The sequence below is a fragment of the Schistocerca nitens genome, chromosome 6, assembly GCF_023898315.1.
Source record: "Schistocerca nitens isolate TAMUIC-IGC-003100 chromosome 6, iqSchNite1.1, whole genome shotgun sequence".
NCBI classification, from domain to species: Eukaryota; Metazoa; Arthropoda; class Insecta; order Orthoptera; family Acrididae; genus Schistocerca; species Schistocerca nitens.
Genome location: NC_064619.1, coordinates 601,874,280 through 601,894,086, shown reverse-complemented (window position 1 = coordinate 601,894,086; position 19,807 = coordinate 601,874,280). Strand labels below are relative to the sequence as shown.

The following is a 19,807-nucleotide window of genomic DNA, read 5'->3' as shown; positions in this document are numbered from 1 at the left end:
TTTCAAGCAGTGTAGGATGACATAAATGCATGGCAATAGACAGACATTTTTCTTCATGATTTTGCTCAACCACCAGTAGTCAACACAGACTCGCCTGGTACCATCCTCCTCCTTCACAAAGGTCACAGGAGAGGACCAAAGACTCTGTGAAGGTTCAACAATGTCATCTTGCAACATCATCTCCACTTGCTCCCAGATTATCTGTTGCTCAATTGGAGACACACCATATGAGTGTGGATGAGCCTCAGTGTTAATACAATATTTTACCATGGCCTGCTTGCTGACTTTTCTTCACTCTGGATTTGAAAGCATCCGAAAACTGACACAGAATGGCTATCACTCACTAATGTTGTTTCTCAGTCAGGCAAGATCCTATTGGCAGTTCAGTAGTAGATTCCTCCCCTACACAGTCAGTAGTAATAGTGGAGCACAATTCTTCATTGGTGACACTAACTTGCCCTTCCTGGTCCAGTTTGGCTGTCCCTCTGCAAACATTTTTAGGCACGAGTTGAGGCTGCTTGTTGCAGTTAAGAGATCTGAAGATCTTAAACACTTACCAAGGCTTATTAAACTGTGATGTCCCACAGTCTGTGACTGCTTGCGATACCTGCAAGAAGTCCAGTCCAAGAATGATACCATAATCATGTTCTCTTAAAATGACAAATTCAAAGGGCTGTGTTCCGTTGGTGACAGCTATTACCACAATACATGTATCTGTCAGCTGGTTATATTTCCCATTTGCCACCTTCAGCACAATCACTTTTGTATCATGGAACTTAGTCTTCTTTAGCTGGTGATGACAAGCATTCAACATTACAGAAAAAGAAGTCCCCATGTCTGCTAGTGCTTGGACTGGTTACCTGTTGATGATAACTTTGATATTTCCTGTCATACTGGCAACTGTAGTCCATGTAAGCGCCATCTGTGGTGGCTTCACCTCCACAGATGGTCGCCTCCCTTAGTTTTCCTGAATAAGGCAAGTAGCGAAGCAGCTGGTAACTCTGTCCATCAACTGGGAGCAGCTACAACATATTCGGAAGTAACCTTATCCAGAGTATGACAATTAGCATCAGCTCACAGGTTGACTATAACAATCTGCCAGTGACGTGAATAGGAGTATTGTGATGGTTGACGTCTTGTGGAGTAACAGCTGTGCAAAACCTCGTCATCTTTCTCTGTAGTAGCATACTACGTGTCCAGGACATCCACTACGATAACAGACCAGTGTGTTGTCTTCTGTCCTCCAAATGTCTATTCTTCTGTTCATTAAACTTGGCGGAGTTGGTTGTACTTGTCTTGGTCAGATGCTGGGTTGTCATTTGACAATGGCAGTGCAGGTCTCAGTTGGCCAAGTCCATTCTTCATGTCATGTTTGACTGGAGGTGAAGATTGGTACCAAAGATTGATATACCTCTTTCTCAACATTCTCTATTACCTCTGACATGTGGGGGTCAGCGTTCATGGCTTCTATCTCTTGTGTATTCCGTTTGACAGCTCTGCCTGCCATACACTGCTGTATCCCTTCTCTTACCATCTAGCATAAGAAAGAGGCAAGCTCACAGTGGTCTTCCACAACACCCATAAGGACTACACACGAGACACGATCATTCCTCTTTTGGCTGACTCTTTTCCATGATGCGTTGGCACTAACTGATGAATTCTTACAATGCTGTAAGATCCTTTAGCAAAAACTAGAAGAGCTTGGTACATGTTGTCTGTGACTCCTTTCGTCAAATGTGAGATTTTGTCAGCTTCTGCCACTGTCATTCACAATGCTGAAAGAGAGAAACCATTTCGTATGTATGGCTGTGTCATTTTGCCATACCAGTAGGTCCTGTTCTTCAATTCTTTTGCTAAGTGGATTTGCTGCTGGTTGTCACCAAATGGCCTGGAATTTGTCCCAGCTACTGAGCTTATCTTCGTTGTTCTCAAACCACTGCTGGGCTGTGCTGACCAACTAAAAGCAGATATTTGTCAAACACATCATGCCATCCCACCTGTTGTATTTGGTGACTGGGTAGAATCCTTTCAGCCATTTCATTGGCTCTGTCTCTAGGAAACTATAAAGGATGCTTGATGTTCAGTTGACTTACTACTGATTTGGAATCCATCTATCTTCTTAATACACAGATATTCCTATTCCTGTCCATGTTTTCCATGGCTTCTATTTTGCCTATTTGGAGCCATGGGGATGGAGATGGAGGTGGACTGAAGTATCCGGCATCTCCACCAAACAACGTCACATTGAAACCAAATTAAATCCAAATTCGAAGGTAGCTTCATCAATGAAAGCTGAAAGCATGTTTCCAGAATGAGATTTTCACTCTGCAGCAGAGTTGTGCGCTGATATGAAACTTCCTGGCAGATTAAAACTGTGTGCCGGACCGAGACTCTAACTCCGGACCTTTGCCTTTCGCGGGCAAGTGCTCTACCAACTGAGCTACCCAAGCAAGACTCACGACCCGTCCTCACAGCTTTACTTCTGCCAGTACCTCATCTCTTACCTTCCAAACTTTACAGAAGCTCTCCTGCGAACCTTGCAGAACTAGCACTCCTGAAAGAAAGGATATAGCTCTAGAGCACTTGCCCGCGAAAGGCAAAGGTCCCAAGTTCGAGTCTTGGTACGGCACACAGTTTTAATCTGCCAGGAAGTTTCATGAAAGCATGTTTATTACAGACACTAACGTACAGCCAGAACAGAACTGAACTCCTCAATGGAGAGTGCAGCTATTTATACAAACTTCAAATATTCCAGAACGCTGGTATTAATACATAAATCTAATATTACACAATATACAAACATTACAAAGGTATTTCAAGATCCTTCCAGAATTGATAAATATCAAATAACAAATAATTGTTCATGGTCAGGTCTGAAATGGCAATACCGATACACAGGACACCAGTATGTGGCACTTACCACTACACCAGAATGTGTGCATCACAGCTTGTGGCAATATTCTTGCAGGGAACGAGAATTTGCAAAGAAAAATGTCTTCCTCTTGGAGATGAAAGGAAGTTGTTTGCAGAAGCTTGTAGAAGGTACATGCTGCAGCACAATGCTCAATTTTCACCAACACTAATCACTATAGATTATTTCTGTGTACTGCATTCGCTGAATGGTTGCAAGCAATCTTTATAAACAAGTGAATATTGTTGACAATAAATCTCATGCCTGCCAATAACAATTCCATAGAAGCAGAGCTGTATTGCTATCTTCAATGTAAGAGTCCTAAGATCGATAAATATTTACATGAGAGTTCTAAATAAACTCCACATATGGCATATGTTTGGACACTATTGATAATGAATTTGCTATGACAGGAAACACAACTTGGACCGAAACCTCCAGAACAGATTACAGTCATGTCTTATTTAGGTGCCCGATACAAATGACAACAATAATGGGAGCACTGAAAGGAGGTACAATTCATTCAACGGTAACCTAACAATCAAAAACTACATCTATACTCTGCAAACCACCATGAGGTGCATGGCAGAGGGGTAGTTCCCATTGTACCAGTTATTAAGGTGTCTTCCTGCTTCATTCACATATGGAGTGTGAAAAGAATGATTGATTGAATGCCTCTGTGCATGCAGTAATTATTTTAGTCTTATCCTCATGAGCTCTTTGTGAGGGATACTTAGGGGGTGTAGTATATCCCTACAGTAATCATTTAGAGGTGGTTCTTGAAATTTTATTAACAGACTTTCTCGGAATAGTTTACATCTGTCTTCAAGTCTGCCAGTTCAGTTACTTCGGTATCTCTGTGACGCTCCCCCATGAATTAAACAAACCTGTGACCATTCATGCTGACCACCTCTGCATATGTTCAATATCACCTGTTAGTCCAGTACGGGTCCCACAAACTTCAGCAATATTCTCAGGTGGGTCACACGAGTGATTTGTAAGCAATCTCTTTCGTAGACTGATTGCACTTCCCCAGTATTCTATCAATAAACCGAAGTCTACCACCTGCTTTACCTATGATTGAACCTATGTGATCATTCCATTTCATGTCCCTACAAAGTGTTACATCCAGGTATTTATACAAGTTGGCTGATTCCAACAATGACTCACTGATATTATAGCCATAGGATACTTGTTTTTCATTTTGTGAAGTACAAAATTTTACATTTCTGAACATTTAGAGCAAGTTGCCAATCATGCATTCAGTCTTATGCACCTTTATTCTTTAAGAGGTAAAATCAAATTTAACCTGTGAAGTTTTCATAAAAATCCCCACAGACTGCACATTGCGGAAACACATTTCTGTTCCTATGAAGATGACTAAGTCATTTGATATGGAGCACAATCTCAGATAGGACAAGGATGAAATTGGAAATTAGCCGTATCCTCTTCACATTAACCACTCTGGCAGTCACCTTAACTAATTTGTGGAAACCAAAAACCAATGAAATAAATAAATAAATGAAAATGAAGTGTCTAAACCACTATACTATGTAACTTGCTATGTTGAGGTTTATGCTGTCCGTTTCTCTCTCTCTCTCTCTCTCTCTCTCTGGATGGCCCCAAATGTGCCACTACACCAGTCCTCTTATACACTGCCAGTTCATGTGTTGGCTGTGTTAGTACCACAAGATAACAAAACTTACACATTCTTCAGATATATTATTGTTGCATCTGACACCAACATAACTCACCCACTGCATTGAACAAGAGTGTTTAATAGCATTTTAATTTACACTATAAAGACCTCTGCTCATATTGTTTGGTCAATCCATCAATAGGGTTTGTCCATGTGTCAAACAACAGTGCAGTTTCAGCTCTCTGAGACTGCAGACATGTGTGCAAGTTGCGTTTGCACAGGCCTATAGCGACTCAGCACCTCCACTATATGGTGAGTAGCAACTTTCCTTCTCTGGTATTGTTTGTGCATGTGTGTTAGAGAGAAACTGAATGTAATGTTATGTATATTAAATATGGAGGGGGAGAGAAAGGAAAGGAACTATAAGATATCCACTGCATCGGGACTTTGTATGGAATCAGCGGCGATGAGTGTAAATGGGTGTGCCAGACAGGGATTCGAACCCAGGACCTCCCGCTTACTAGACAGTTGCGTCAGCCACAGCACCACTCAGACATAGTGTTTATCGCAACTGCATAGACTATCTAATCACGACTCCTGGCTGAACAACATTCCCACTCAGTGTCACCTGTCTCGAGTCTCCTATGTCCTCCATGTCCACTACTTTGAGATTCCCACAGGTCGAACATAACTGTGTATCCGCACTGAAGGTAGTGGATTCATTGCCAATCGAGGTGCATTCATATAACTAAATGTAATGAGTTTATTGTAATTTAGTCACACTCTTCACTGTGAAATAAGAACTGCTTACAGCCACGATTTATCAGTTTCATTATTCAATTCTATCCTGACTCTTCAATATCTTACTTATATTAAATAGTTACCTATGTAACTTTTAAATCAGTGGATGTATGATATTTACTCGATTATAAGTTGAGGTTTTTCCCCAAATTCGTCATTCAAAAAAATACAGGCTCATCTTATATTCACAGATTAAACTATTGATGTTGAGGTTAACATTTTTACATTGTTTAATAGAGCATGTAAGGGTTGTCTTACATTTACAGATGAAGCTTTGGCTATAGAGGGCACGTGCAGGTCCAGAAGGGCAGGGCTGAGCAAACAATACTCGCGTTCGAACAGATTCAAGATTTCCCGATACGCCAAAGAGCTCGATACAGTTGTTGCTTGAACCATCATGTGAAATTTGGCCTGCACAGCGCTAGTGCAAGGGATATGTGAAAAACTATGACTAGCCACTATAACAATATACTTCTCCACTCTTGTTGTATTTGAACAGGTTTTCAGTAAAAGTTCTCATACATGTATGGATACCATGTACAAACATTAATGTTCCTTTTTAAGTAAAAATAACATTCAAAATCTAAAATGTTGTCTTTCAGAAATATTATTTGATTCTAAACCAAATCAACTTCTATTATTATTATTATTAATTATTATTATTATTATTCTTATGGGAGACTAATGATTTGCTAACTGGGTTGCAAGTGAGAAATTCAGTCGCACGTATCAGAGCACTGGGTAGAATCATGTCCAGCTTTTAATCAGCTTTAGAACATGATGGCGACATTAAGGTGAAACAAGAAGTAAATTAATCCTGAATGAACTGTTTAACAAATAGAATAAATTATATTATCTGACTGTAATTGTTGCCATGAGAATAAATCACAGTGGCAGGACCTTTAGTGGAGATGGTACCAACAGACATTAGTAGACTGTAGGACATGTGAAAGTTCGAAAACTGTAATGAATCATGATTGCGATCTTTTATTTATGAACTGTTGCTGCTGTTACATATAACTTGCGCTCAAGAAGATACTACAGTCTGTGTTTCACACTTACTCAAGCATAGCACTACAGGAAGGTTGGAAGGGGAACAGTGATACCAGTTTGACTGAGAACAAGATGAACACGGTGAGGGGAGTACTGGGCAGGCTGCAAATTACATGTTTTGGAACTGAACTGACTTTAAAACTGGACCAATACTCAACAACAGTATTGATTTCAGCTGGAGACAGAAGAAGTCTAGATAGTGGCCTGTGGTGTACTTAGGTGTTTTCGGCTGCAATGTTATGCTTAAAATGACATGACAGCAGGTTCTACGCAGCCAATGTCTCTCAGCAGGCAGACAGTAAGTCTGAAAGCAAGAGACCTTGTAACATCCCCACACCACCACAGAAGCACAACCGATATGTATTTGGATAAAAACAGCTGTGTTCTCAGGTTCCATGGTAACCAAAACCTCAGAAATTGCAACATATTTGGAAGAAACAGTCAAATATTTGCAACAATGAAGATATAAATTTCATAGCTATGCTATTAGGATGATGATAATTAAAAATACTACAGACGATGGTTCAATAAGTGAAAAGTGTAGAAATATAGCAGACTGCAAATTGTACACCATTTCTTTTCATTTATTTTATTTCTCCTTTATTATCAAAATGTAGAAAAGCAATAATCGGCACAAATTTAGAATAGGTAGAATATTAACTTTTTAGGCAGATAATTTGCATCAATAAAATAGTTAATAATTCTGATTAGTCAGAATAAATTTTTTAAAAAAATTCTCAATATGTATCTTGAAAACATAAGGATCGTCTTATACTCAGGTAAATACAGTATATTAAATTAACAGCTAAAACTTTAACCTGTTTACATCAATAATAACAATGTGGTACAAACAGAGATGAATTCAATAGATATATTTAAGGTACTTACATGCTAACTTAATCTGACCAACAGCGTACGCTGATGCTGCTCTTGGTTTATGGGTAACAAGTGCCAGTTCACCAAAGTATCCTCCTTTGTTAATCCGATTAATCTGCAAATTATTATTTATTTTTAAACATTCATGTTTATTTACATAACTGCAAATACATGAAAGTCTTCACATAACATACCTCAACTTCATGCCCACTGTCTCCAACAATGGTAATTTTCACAGAACCATCCTCCACAAAGTACATACCATCTGCCTGATCACCTTGCTTTATTATGAGTTCACCATCTGTATATGAACGAGGGACCAGTGCATCTGCCAAGTTCATGCGCTCATATGCCTAGAATGGAAATAATTGTTCACATAGTTAAATACTTCAAAAATAATAATATTCTTCATTGAATATCAGAACACTGTATTGTATTACCTACCATTTACAGGGGTGAAAGACAGTGGAGGTCATGCAGTAACACACATGCCAAATATCTCAGCCAGTTTTTTTTTGTCACACTGATGCACGCATAGCACAAATGGCATCAGTATCATAATAAGAGGATGCTCCTACAGTTATGCGAAGACTGTGACAGTCTTTGAGTGAAACAACACGTCTTGGGTTAAGATTTCTATTAAAAATGTTATTACTGAGTTTGGAACGCAGCTCAATGGGGCATTACAAGTGCCAGGTTGTTCTACTAAGAGGTTACCTATGCAGCTGAGCCTGTATTCATACACTGCGCTCTTTCAATACAGAACACATCAGACACCTAGACAGTTCACGCTGATATTCTGGGTGTTCAGACTGCAGAATGGGATGGGCTAGACTAGGCTGTTCCAGTTTGAGCACTCGCTCAAAGTCAGCTGAGTGCTTGTAGTAGGCAGCAGTAGGCAAACAAGTGATGCATGGGCAGTCCGGCAGCTGGGCTGTAACATATGTGACAGTACAGCCATGGCCTTGCGCCAACTGGTTCGAGCATGTGCAAAATACACTGATGAGCCAAAATGTTATGACTAACTGCTTAACAGCTCATTGGGCCGTCTTCATAACACTATATAGCACCATTCTACAGATTGTTGGTATATTTGTGAAGGTATGTGGCACCAGATGTCTATGAACAAGTCACTTAATTTCAGTAAATAAATGGCCGCTGATTTGTGTATGCTGTGATGGTGCCCGATAATGATCCAAGTGAGTTCCATAGGATTCACATCAGGTGAATCTGGTGATCAAGACATCTATGTGAGTTCACAATCGTGCAGATCAAACCACTGCAGCGTGGTTCTGGCTTTCAGACACAGACAATTATCCTGTTGATGGCTCTAAGCACTATGGGACTAAACATCTGAGGTCATCAGTCCCCTAGACTTAGAACTACATAAACCTAACTAATGGGCACAGTTTTTGTTCGAATGATCTATGGTGATTTTGATTAAAAGAGGGACTAACTCAGCTGCAAATTTGGTAGAGAACCTGTTAGGGATTCATTGGGCCCTGCACCTATGTTCAATTTTGATCATTTCAGCTTTTTCTCAATGTCATTGAAACTAGTATCTATTTCAATCAACTTTGTAGTACTTCCAGTAATATGATGGGGCAATGCTCCTAGATTTTCTTTTGAAAACACAGTTGAGCATTTCGGGTTTTGCTTTGGTACTCTCAATTTCATTTCCTGTCTTGTTTACGAGTGTCTGGACACTAACTTTAATATCACTAAATACCTTTACATATGACCAGATTTTTTAATAATGTTTTGTTATGATAGTCACTAAAGGTTTTACGCATTCCCCTCTTGGCAGGCGAACACGTTTCGTTCAGCATGTCTTTACGTACAGTCCAATGCTTTGCTTTAAACATGTTATGCAGCAGTCAGTTTCTTTAGAAGTTACTTTATGTGACTGGTGTACAGCATAGGGGGACCCTCCAATCATGAACTGTTTCACTACGTTCATTTTTATAAGTGCATAGTCTACTATTTTTCCGTACTACACAGCCCTTCCCTGAGCTAAATGTTTCAAGTTCCTCACTGAGATAAATCTTTCTACTTATTTTAGTTGTAATCATTGTTGCAATATCTGCCTCATAGTCATTAATACTAGGATCAATGTGGATATCGTCTCAGAGGTCAGGTCTATCTGCTGCCATTACATTCAATATATTTCCCTCATAAGTGGGGTTCCGAAAAATCTAGTCTAGGTAGTTTTCAGAGAAGGCATTTTGTAATGTTTTGCAGGATGTCTTGTAACAGCCATTATTTACAGAATTGTAATAATTCTAATGGATTGATGGATGATTAAAAGTTCGCCCTGACAATTACAGTGTTACAGGGGAAATTATGTAAGAGCGAACTGTGGTTTTCTCTGAAGGCTCAGTCAAACACAGAGAGGGCATTATATGTGCTGCACTAACCTGGGCAAAAAAGCCACCCTCAACTGCTCACACCCACAGCGGTCTGCTGGCTGATTGTGACTGCGGCAAGCAAACCCGCTGAAATGTTGTACGAAAACAAAACTTATTTGATTTGGTGTGTGTTACCCTGACTTCTGACCATGTCTTCTTGATATTTCACATTTTTGTCAGGCAGTGTATTTCATAATAATTCCTAAGCAGTTACTGGAGCTGCACAGAATAATAAAACAATATTGTTCTGGAGAATAATTTAATAAAATTCTTGGATGTCTAAAATGATGCACGATTTTAGGTTCAATGAGCATGAGCAATGTTTTGAATTGTTCACAAGACATAAGAAAACAGCTGTGCAACTATTCACAGAGCCATAGCTCCTTGCAAAGATGGCGAATGTCACCATACTCTTTCAGTTTACTATTAATGTAATGTAGCCAATTTCTTAGTTTCCTCAAAGAGTTCACAAATAAAAGTAACAGCTGGTCATTTAATCTCAATGAGTGCCATTCTGCAACCTGATTGCTGTGTCCTGTCTGCGTTCTGGCTATGACACTGCGGTGGGCAATAACACATTCTGCCCACGTGGGAAACCACTCTTTTGAAGCAAGCCTGAAAGTTTTCCAATATATCTGGGGGATGGGGAATCTGACTGTAAATAGAAGGATCCAATTACAAGTTTATGTGCACCTTTGATACTGAGTCTTGCCCAAATCATCTCACATGCAGCTTCTATTTGTATCTCAGTGGATTTGAGTTTCTGGTCTACTGCAACAACTACATCACCTCTATTTCCTATTAGCCTATCCTTTCGATGTACACTTAAATTTTGCCCAATAATCTCACTGCTATCAATTTTGTCTAAAACCAGCTTTCTGAACCTAGTATTATGTGAGTTCCACTGCTTTTTACGAGTGCTTCAACTCTGGCACTTTGTTGTGGATGCTTTGGCTGTTAATCACTAGGATTTTGCTACTCTTGCATATGGAGGCATTTCTTTGGATCTTACACTGTTATTTCCTTATTGTCTACAGTTAACATTACCTGGACTGGATGGAGTCAGTCAATCTCAAAATACCACACATATTCAGTCAGCTCTTCACAGTATTTTTAAAGCATTAGATATTACACTAATTGTGTGGTTATTTTCACATATATATGCTCTTGCTTTCTCTAGAAATATAACAATAAAAATATTTTCAAAATGTGGTGAAACTTCTCGAGTTACATAAATTTTATTCAGGAGCTTGCATGGTCCTTATTCTGACTTTGGCCTTATGCTTACATTTTTGGTACATAAATAATGCCCGATATTCACCTCTTCTGAGTTTGCATATAGCTTTTTGATACTCAGTTTAGTACCCCTGCCAGTAGACATCCCAACGGGCTGACATGGGTAAAATGGTGGAGTAGTTCAGAAAGCTGCCACAGAGGGTTCATATGTCATGTCATATGGGCTGACCTGCTGATGGAAATGTTTACTTGAGAGCTCCAGGACAGTGCTCCTGCGAAGTTCAACTGCCGCAGACCTAGGTCGCATCATATGAGCAAACCCATTGACAGAGGTGATTCCTTGCGAGTGGCAGGCCAGAGTTCCACTGCAGTTCAACTACCTTGAACCTAGCCTTGTGCTTGTGCCAAGTTTCCATGTGCTCAGTAATTAGCTGCCTTCACCAGCCGTGTGCTGAGTGTATTACTGTGTATGTATCTGTTGGTTCAGACGCTCTGCTTCCCATAGTTCAATTAGCACGGTAAGTTCATTCCATTCACGATTATGTTCCCCAGTCGTTACTGAATCACTGTTGGCCTGTGTAGTACCTGTGCCAACAATGTCTAGTAGCAGTGTTGTCACACTTACTGCCGATACTAAATTCAGAAATAAGTATTAAATTTTCATCATCATGTACTCTTAGTTTTAAATTGGCTTATTTTCTATGGCGAACTGTATGTTCCTCCATGATTATTTCCATCTTTTTGCTCTTTTTCTATTTCTATTACCCAATTATCTTTTTCATTTCTAATGACTACACACCTCCTCCTGTGTTTCCTAAATTGTCTGTTTATTAGTCTATGTGCAGCAGCTACATTAGCTTGTTCCAGTCTTTTATGTCTCAGACAACTTTCCTTCATTTATTCTTCTTTGGCTTTTGTACATTTCTTGACAATTTCAGTTCCGAGTGAGCAATACTGTTGCTGTATAAGTTCAACATTTTTATCCCAATTTAATCCTCTAACCACTGAAAAGACGAGTGAAGTAAGTGTTACTTTCTGTGGTGTGGCGGAATAGTTGAAATTATAAAAACTGATCAAAGCTCTGCAGTCCGATGGTATCCCTATTAGATTCTGTTTTGAATTTGCAGCTGAGTTAGCCCACCTTCTAATTATAATCTATTGTAGATCCCTCAGAAAAAAAGATGCCCAGAAGTTGAAAGAAAGCAAAGGTCACACCTATTTACAAAAAGAGTAGTAGAAGTGACTCACAATACTACTATCCAATATTCTTGTAGAGTCTTAGAAAATAATCTGACTCAAACATAATGAGGTACTTCGGACAGAATGAAAGCACTGAATAAGGCAGTCACGTAGATGCAGTATTTTTTGATTTCCAAAAAATATTTGACTCAGTACGTCATTTACACTTATTGTCAAAAACACGATCATATGTTGTATCAAGTGAAATTGGTGACTGGATTGAGGATGTTTTGGTAGGGTGGACACAGCAGGTTATCTTCGTTGGAGGACAGTCATCATCAGATGTAGAAGTCACTTTGGGTGTGGCCCAGGGAAATGTTTTGGAACCCTTGTTGTTCATGCTGCATATTAAAGACCTTGTGGACAATATTAATAGTAACCTCAGACTTTTTGCAGATGACAAAGTTATCTACAACAAAGTACCACCAGAAAGAAGTTGCATATAAATGAGTAGCCAGATGCAATAGCCGATTTCGCATTGAGCACTCTACCATATAGAATTTTTTAGCACCTACATGAGGGTGCAAAACACACTATAAACCATTGAAACTGGCTGCAGAAAATTGTATTCGTTTGCAAAAGCCATTAACTGCATGTTTTCAGGTGCAAAGCCTGCTAAACATCCAATGTTTGCAAAACCTGCCAAGTTCAACAGGCATGGCAGTCGCCATGCCATGTTCAGATTCTAAGCAGCAGGCCAACTGACATCAGTGCAAAAAATCTAGACATTCAAAGCTACCTTTCAGTTTGTTATGATTAAAAGAGATATTTTTATCATTCACAGTTAGGCTGGCTGCACTGCAGCAAACATGTACAAAATAATGAAGCTCTCACTGCCGATGTGTTGTCCAAATATATGCTGGTAATCACAGTTCAAGTGGAATGTCTGCTGACATATTCACGAGTGTTTTGAAGGAAATAAGTGATTTTGTGGGTGATTAAAATGCAGAGGATAGTACAAACGAAGTAAGAGTAATTGAAATAATAGGAATTTTGCAAGAAGTCAAACCCATCAGTTTAGTTGCAAATGACCAAAATGAGACAGAGGACGACGGTCCCTTCTAGGATAGTAAGAGGTGTCCCGATCAGTGGAAAAGAAATGCTCTCAAAACAGGAAAAGTATTATTAAAGCAATGTTATGCAATGAAAACTGTGTTGACACAAATTGTTATGACACACATGAAAGGATTAGTGAAAATTATTGGTAACTGGCTTTTCCAGATTCAAAAAACCAAATAGAATCTTGTTAACAAAAAGCAAAAACAGGAAGATTTGTCTAGTTCATGGAGAGCCCTTCTACATCTCTGAAGCCAGAGGGAGGAAGAGCATCCTGAAGAAGGGAAAAAAAATTCAGCAAAGGAAGAGGCCAAACACCAATGACAGCTGGTGTATAACTTTCAGAAGTCAATCTTGGAGACATCAAAAAGCCTTTGATATCCACTTTGATGAAGACTGGGTGACCAACGACGAACTCAAATTCTACAGCAATGTGTTACATGAGCAGGAAGGCACTCAGAGTCGCTCCTGCCCCTGCCCACCGTCAGAGCAAGCCAGAATCGATTTTGAGTTGATGGGCAAAGTTGAGGTTGATGTCACTTAAAAGCAATTTACAGCTAATTCCACTTTCCAGAATCTTTTGTAATTGTTTTAACTAATATACAACTTTTCGTCAATTTTATTACATTCTAAAATTTGTCAATATTTTACTAAGACGCAATTTGGAGCTTATTTTATTTGCTACAATATCATGTGATCTCAAAAACACGATGGTATGTATACAATAGAGGGAAACATTCCACGTGGGAAAAATACAGGGTGATTCAAAAAGAATACCACAACTTTAAAAACGTGTATTTAATGAAAGAAACATAATATAACCTTCTGTTATACATCATTACAAAGAGTATTTAAAAAGGTTTTTTTTCACTAAAAAACAAGTTCAGAGATGTTCAATATGGCCCCCTCCAGACACTCGAGCAATATCAACCCAATACTCCAACTCGTTCCACACTCTCTGTAGCATATCAGGCGTAACAGTTTGGATAGCTGCTGTTATTTCTCGTTTCAAATCATCAATGGTGGCTGGGAGAGGTGGACGAAACACCATATCCTTAACATACCCCCATAAGAAAAAATCGCAGGGGGTAAGATCAGGGCTTCTTGGAGGCCAGTGATGAAGTGCTCTGTCACGGGCTGCCTGGCGGCCGATCCATCGCCTCGGGTAGTTGATGTTCAGGTAGTTACGGACAGATAAGTGCCAATGTGGTGGCGCTCCATCCTGCTGAAATATGAATTGTTGTGCTTCTTGTTCGAGCTGAGGGAACAGCCAATTCTCTAACATCTCCAGATACTGTAGTCCAGTTACAGTAGCACCTTCGAAGAAAAAGGGACCAAAAACCTTATTGGCTGATATGGCGAACAAATGTACAACTAAATGAAACTTTATAGCTCCCTTAATTCGCCGACAGATAGTGCTTAGCTCTGCCTTTTGTCGTTGCAGAGTTTTAAATTCCTAAAGTTGTGGTATTCTTTTTGAATCACCCTGTATATCTAAAAACAAAGATGATGTGACTTACCAAACGAAAGCGCTTGCAGGTCGATAGAAACACAAACATACACACAAAATTCAAGCTTTCACAACAAACTGTTGCCTCATCAGGAAAGAGGGAAGGAGAGGGAAAGACGAATATGTCTGCTTGTGTCTGTATATGTGTGGATGGATATGTGTGTGTGTGCGCGAGTGTATACCCGTCCTTTTTTCCCCCTAAGGTAAGTCTTTCCGCTCCCGGGATTGGAATGACTCCTTACCCTCTCCCTTAAAACCCACATCCTTTCGTCTTTCCCTCTCCTTCCCTCTTTCCTGATGAGGCAACAGTTTGTTGCGAAAGCTTGAATTTTGTGTGTGTGTTTGTGTTTGTTTGTGTGTCTATCGACCTGCCAGCACTTTCGTTCGGTAAGTCACTTCATCTTTGTTTTTAGATAATTTTTCCCATGTGGAATGCTTCCCTCTATTATATATAGACACACAAACAAACACAAATATACACACAAAATTCAAGCTTTCGCAACAAACTGTTGCCTCATCAGGAAAGAGGGAAGGAGAGGGAAAGACGAAAGGATGTGGGTTTTAAGGGAGAGGGTAAGGAGTCATTCCAATCCCGGGAGCGGAAAGACTTACCTTAGGGGGAAAAAAGGACAGGTATACACTCGCACACACACACGTATCCATCCACACATACAGACACAAGCAGACATATTTAAAGACTTTTTTCCACGTGGAATGTTTCCCTCTGTTATATATATATATATATATATATATATATATATATATATATATATATATATATATATATATATATATATATATATATATATATATATATATATATATATAACCCTTATGTTGAATGTTCATATTTGTTCCCTTTTTGAAGTTATGTAAGTCAGCTTCTCCTCGTAAAATAATGTCACCTTCGTATTTTTATATGCCAATTTTGTACAATTTTTCAGACTTCTCTATGAAATAAAACATACTCTGTTTATAGTCGCAGTAGTTAAATTTCACATTTCTGTCATTCCTGTATGACCAAATAGCGAATTTCACAACCAAATGGATTTTTTTTTTTTTTTTTTTTTTTTTTTGTAATTGGATTGATATGTTTGCAAAATCCACTAACTGCATAAATAGAGATCAAAAACTGCAGAGTCAATATTTCACTTAAGATTTTAACATATAAAACATAACTGCAAATTTCAGCCATTAATAGTGTGTAATTAATTATTTTTTATTATTTTCAGAAAAGAAATGATGTCTTTAACTTTAATAGTTTGGATGGAACAAGGTTCACGATTACCGCAGTTTCGCTTATCATGCAGTTAGTCGCTTTTGCACCTTGGTTACTCAAATATTCAAGTACATCTTGGTAAGATTTCAAAGCAGTGCAAAGACCGGCAACTTGCTTTAAATTTTCATAAATGTCATATTGCACACTTCACAGAACGAAAAAACAAAGCTTCCTATGACTATAATATTAATGAGTTACAGCTGGAATCAATCAACTCATACAAATACCTGAGTCGAGGGTAGGGATACGAAATGGAATGATCACATAGGCTCTGTTGTAGGTACAGCAGGTCGGGTACATTCAGACTTCTTCTTCTTTTTTTTATTTATTTATTTTTTTTAAAGAATACTGGGAAATGCAACCAGTTTACAAAGGAAATTGCTTACAAATCACTCATGCGACCCATTTTAAAATTTTGCTAAAGTGTGTGGGGCACATACAAAAGAAGAATAACGTGACATATTGAATATGTACAGAGGGAGGCAGCATGAATGGTCAGTTGTTTGTTTGACCTGTGGGAGTGTCACAGAGATGCCGAAGAAACTGAACCGACAGATTCAGTAAGGTAGACAAAAACTATTCTGGGAAAGTCTACTTCCAATGTTTCGAGAACCAGCTCTGACTGATGACTCTTGGAATATATTGCACTCTATATATTGCTCATACAGGGGTCCTGAGGGTGAGATTAAATTAATTACAACATGGACAGAAGCATTTAAACAATCATTCTTCCCGTTCTCCGCATGAGAATGGAATGGGAAGAAACCATAACAATTTGTGCAATGGGAGATACCCTTTACCATGTACTTCACAATGTTTTTCATAATATAGATGTAGATTTCTTCACTAATTTCTGAATCTCAACTACAGCTGCCTTTTTGTTGTGAATTTTTCAATTCCAGTATTTTTCTGGTACATTTATTACACCATCTGTTTTTCACACCAGTAACGCCCTGGAGGGTCATTATATCTTTTATCACATGTTCTGTCATGGTAGTTTGAGACTTTACCTCCTTCAACTTGTTTGGATTCCAATGTTTCGCTGCTTTCTCTTAAACTTTTTGAATCTGAACACACGTTTATCAGTATTAGGCTATTGTCACTATGACTGTCAGATAACTGTTGCAATCCTGAAGATATCTGAGTCTTGTTTCAGCGAAATATATTCAATTTGATATCTTCTTTGCTCTTCAATCTTTCACATACATTTTCTTGTCAAAAGGTTCTTAAACATGTACCCCCAATGAGTAAATTGTGTCCTGTGCAAAATTCTATTAATTATTTCTGTGCTTTGATTTCATTTTCTAAGATGTATCCCATTATTTTCTATTCCCTACCTTCACTGATGAATGGATTCCAGTCTGTAATTATGATTAAATTCTTGTCCCCTTTGACTTGTTTAATGAGTTAATGAGTATTATCATGTTGTTGTTGTTGTGGTCTTCAGTCCTGAGACTGGTTTGATGCAGCTCTCCATGCTACTCTATCCTGTGCAAGCTGCTTCATCTCCCAGTACCTACTGCAACCTACATCCTTCTGAATCTGTTTAGTGTATTCATCTCTTGGTCTCCCTCTATGATTTTTACCCTCCACGCTGCCCTCAAACACTAAATTGGTGATCCCTTGATGCCTGAGAACATGTCCTACAACCGATCCCTTCTTCTAGTCAAGTTGTGCCACAAACTTCTTCCCAATCCTATTCAATACCTCCTCATTAGTTATATGATCTACCCATCTAATGTTCAGCATTCTTCTGTAGCAACACATTTCAAAATCTTCTATTCTCTTCTTGTCCAAATTAGTTATCGTCCATGTTTCACTTCCATACATGGCTACACTCCATACAAATACTTTCAGAAACGACTTCCTGACACTTAAATCAATACTCTATATTAACAAATTTCTCTTCTTCAGAAACGCTTTCCTTGCAATTGCCAATCTACATTTTATATCCTCTCTACTTCGACCATCATCAGTTATCTTGCTCCCCAAATAGCAAAACTCCTTTACTACTTTAAGTGTCTCATTTCCTAATCTAATTCCCTCAGCATCACCTGACTTAGTTCGACTACATTCCATTATCCCCATTTTGCTTTTGTTGATGTTCATCTTATATCCTCCTTTCAAGACACTGTCCATTCCGTTCAACTGCACTTCCAAGTCCTTTGCTGTCTCTGGCAGAATTACAATGTCATCAGCGAACCTCAAAGTTTTTATTTCTTCTCCCTGGAGTTTAATACCTACTCCAAACCTTTCTTTTGTTTCCTTTACTGCTTGCTCAATATACAGATTGAATAGCATTGGTGATAGGCTACAACCCTGTCTCACTCCCTTCCCAACCACTGCTTCCCTTTCATGTCCCCCGACTCTTTATAACTGCAATCTGCTTTCTGTACAAATTGTAAATAGCCTTTTGCTCCCTGTATTTTACCCCTGCCACGTTCATAATTTGAAAGAGAGTATTCCAGTCAACATTGTCAAAAGCTTTCTCTAAGTCTACAAATGCTAGAAACGTAGGTTTGCCTTTCCTTAATCTAGCTTCTAAGATAAGTCGTAGGGTCAGTATTGCGTCATGTTCCAATATTTCTACCTTTTCTTCTTCATCTACTGTATTTCTTTCCCCCATTCCTGTCAATTGTTCTCTTATGCTCTCCCTGAAACACTGTACAACCTCCCCTTAAGTCAGTTCATCCAGGTCCCATCTCCTTAAATCCAAACTGATCTTCCCCAAGGTCGGCTTCTACCCGTTTCTCCATTCGTCTGTAAAGAATGTGTGTTAGTATTTTGCATCTGGGACTTATTAAACTGATTGATTGGTAATTTTCACATCTGTCAGCACCTGCTTTCTTTGGGATTGGAATTATTATATTCTTCTAAGTCTGAGGGTATTTTGCCTGTCTCATACATCTTGCTCACCAGATTGTAGAGTTTTGTCAGGACTGGCTCTCCCAAGGCCGTCAGTAGTTCTAATGGAATGTTGTCTACTCCCGGGGCCTTGTTTCGACTCAGGTCTTTCAATGCTCTGTCAAACTCTTCACGCAGTATCGTATCTCCCATTTCATCTTTATCTATATCCTCTTCCATTTCCATAATATTGTCCTCAAGTACATTGCCCTTGTATAGACCTTCTATATACTCCTTCCACCTTTCTGCTTTCCCTTCTTTGCTTACAACTGGGTTTCCATCTGAGCTCTTGATATTCATACAAGTGGCTCTCTTTTCTCCAAAGTCCTCTGTAATGTTCCTCTAGGCAGTTCTATCTTAGCCCTAGTGAGGTAAGTCTCTACATCCTTATATTTGTCCTCTAGCCATCCCTGCTTAGTCATTTTGCACTACCTGTCGATCTCATTTTTGAGACGTTTGTATTACTTTTTGCCTGCTTCACTTACTGCATTTTTATATTTTCTCCTTTTATCAATTAAATTCAATATTTCTTCTGTTACCCAAGGATTTCTAGTAGCACTCGTTGTTTTACCTACTTGATCCTCTGCTGCCTTCACTACTTCATCCCACAGAGCTACCCATTCTTCTTCTTCTACTGTATTTCTTTCCCCCATTCCTGTCAATTGTTCCCTTATGCTCTCCCTGAAACACTGTACAACCTCTGGTTTAGTCAGTTCATCCAGGTCCCATTTCCTTAAATTCCCACCTTTTTGCAGTTTCTTCAGTTTTAATCTACAGGTCATAACCAATAGATTGTGGTCAGAGTCCACATCTGCCCCTGGAAATGTCTTACAATTTAAAAGCTGGTTCCTAAATCTCTGTCTTGCCATTATATAATCTATCTGATACCTTCTAG

The 19,807-nt window shown here is 38.9% G+C and overlaps 1 protein-coding gene across 1 annotated transcript in view; it reads right to left on the bottom strand.

The window, feature by feature from the left end:
* LOC126262269 (cAMP-dependent protein kinase type II regulatory subunit) overlaps window positions 1–19,807 on the bottom strand; it is a 64,864-nt gene that overhangs the window by 25,754 nt on the left and 19,303 nt on the right. Inside the window, exons 6-7 of the mRNA XM_049958777.1 lie at window positions 7,475–7,633; window positions 7,293–7,395 (exon numbers count right to left, since the gene is read on the bottom strand). Of these exons, the coding sequence (XP_049814734.1) occupies window positions 7,293–7,395; window positions 7,475–7,633 (262 nt within the window). The remainder of the gene's footprint in view (window positions 1–7,292; window positions 7,396–7,474; window positions 7,634–19,807) is intronic.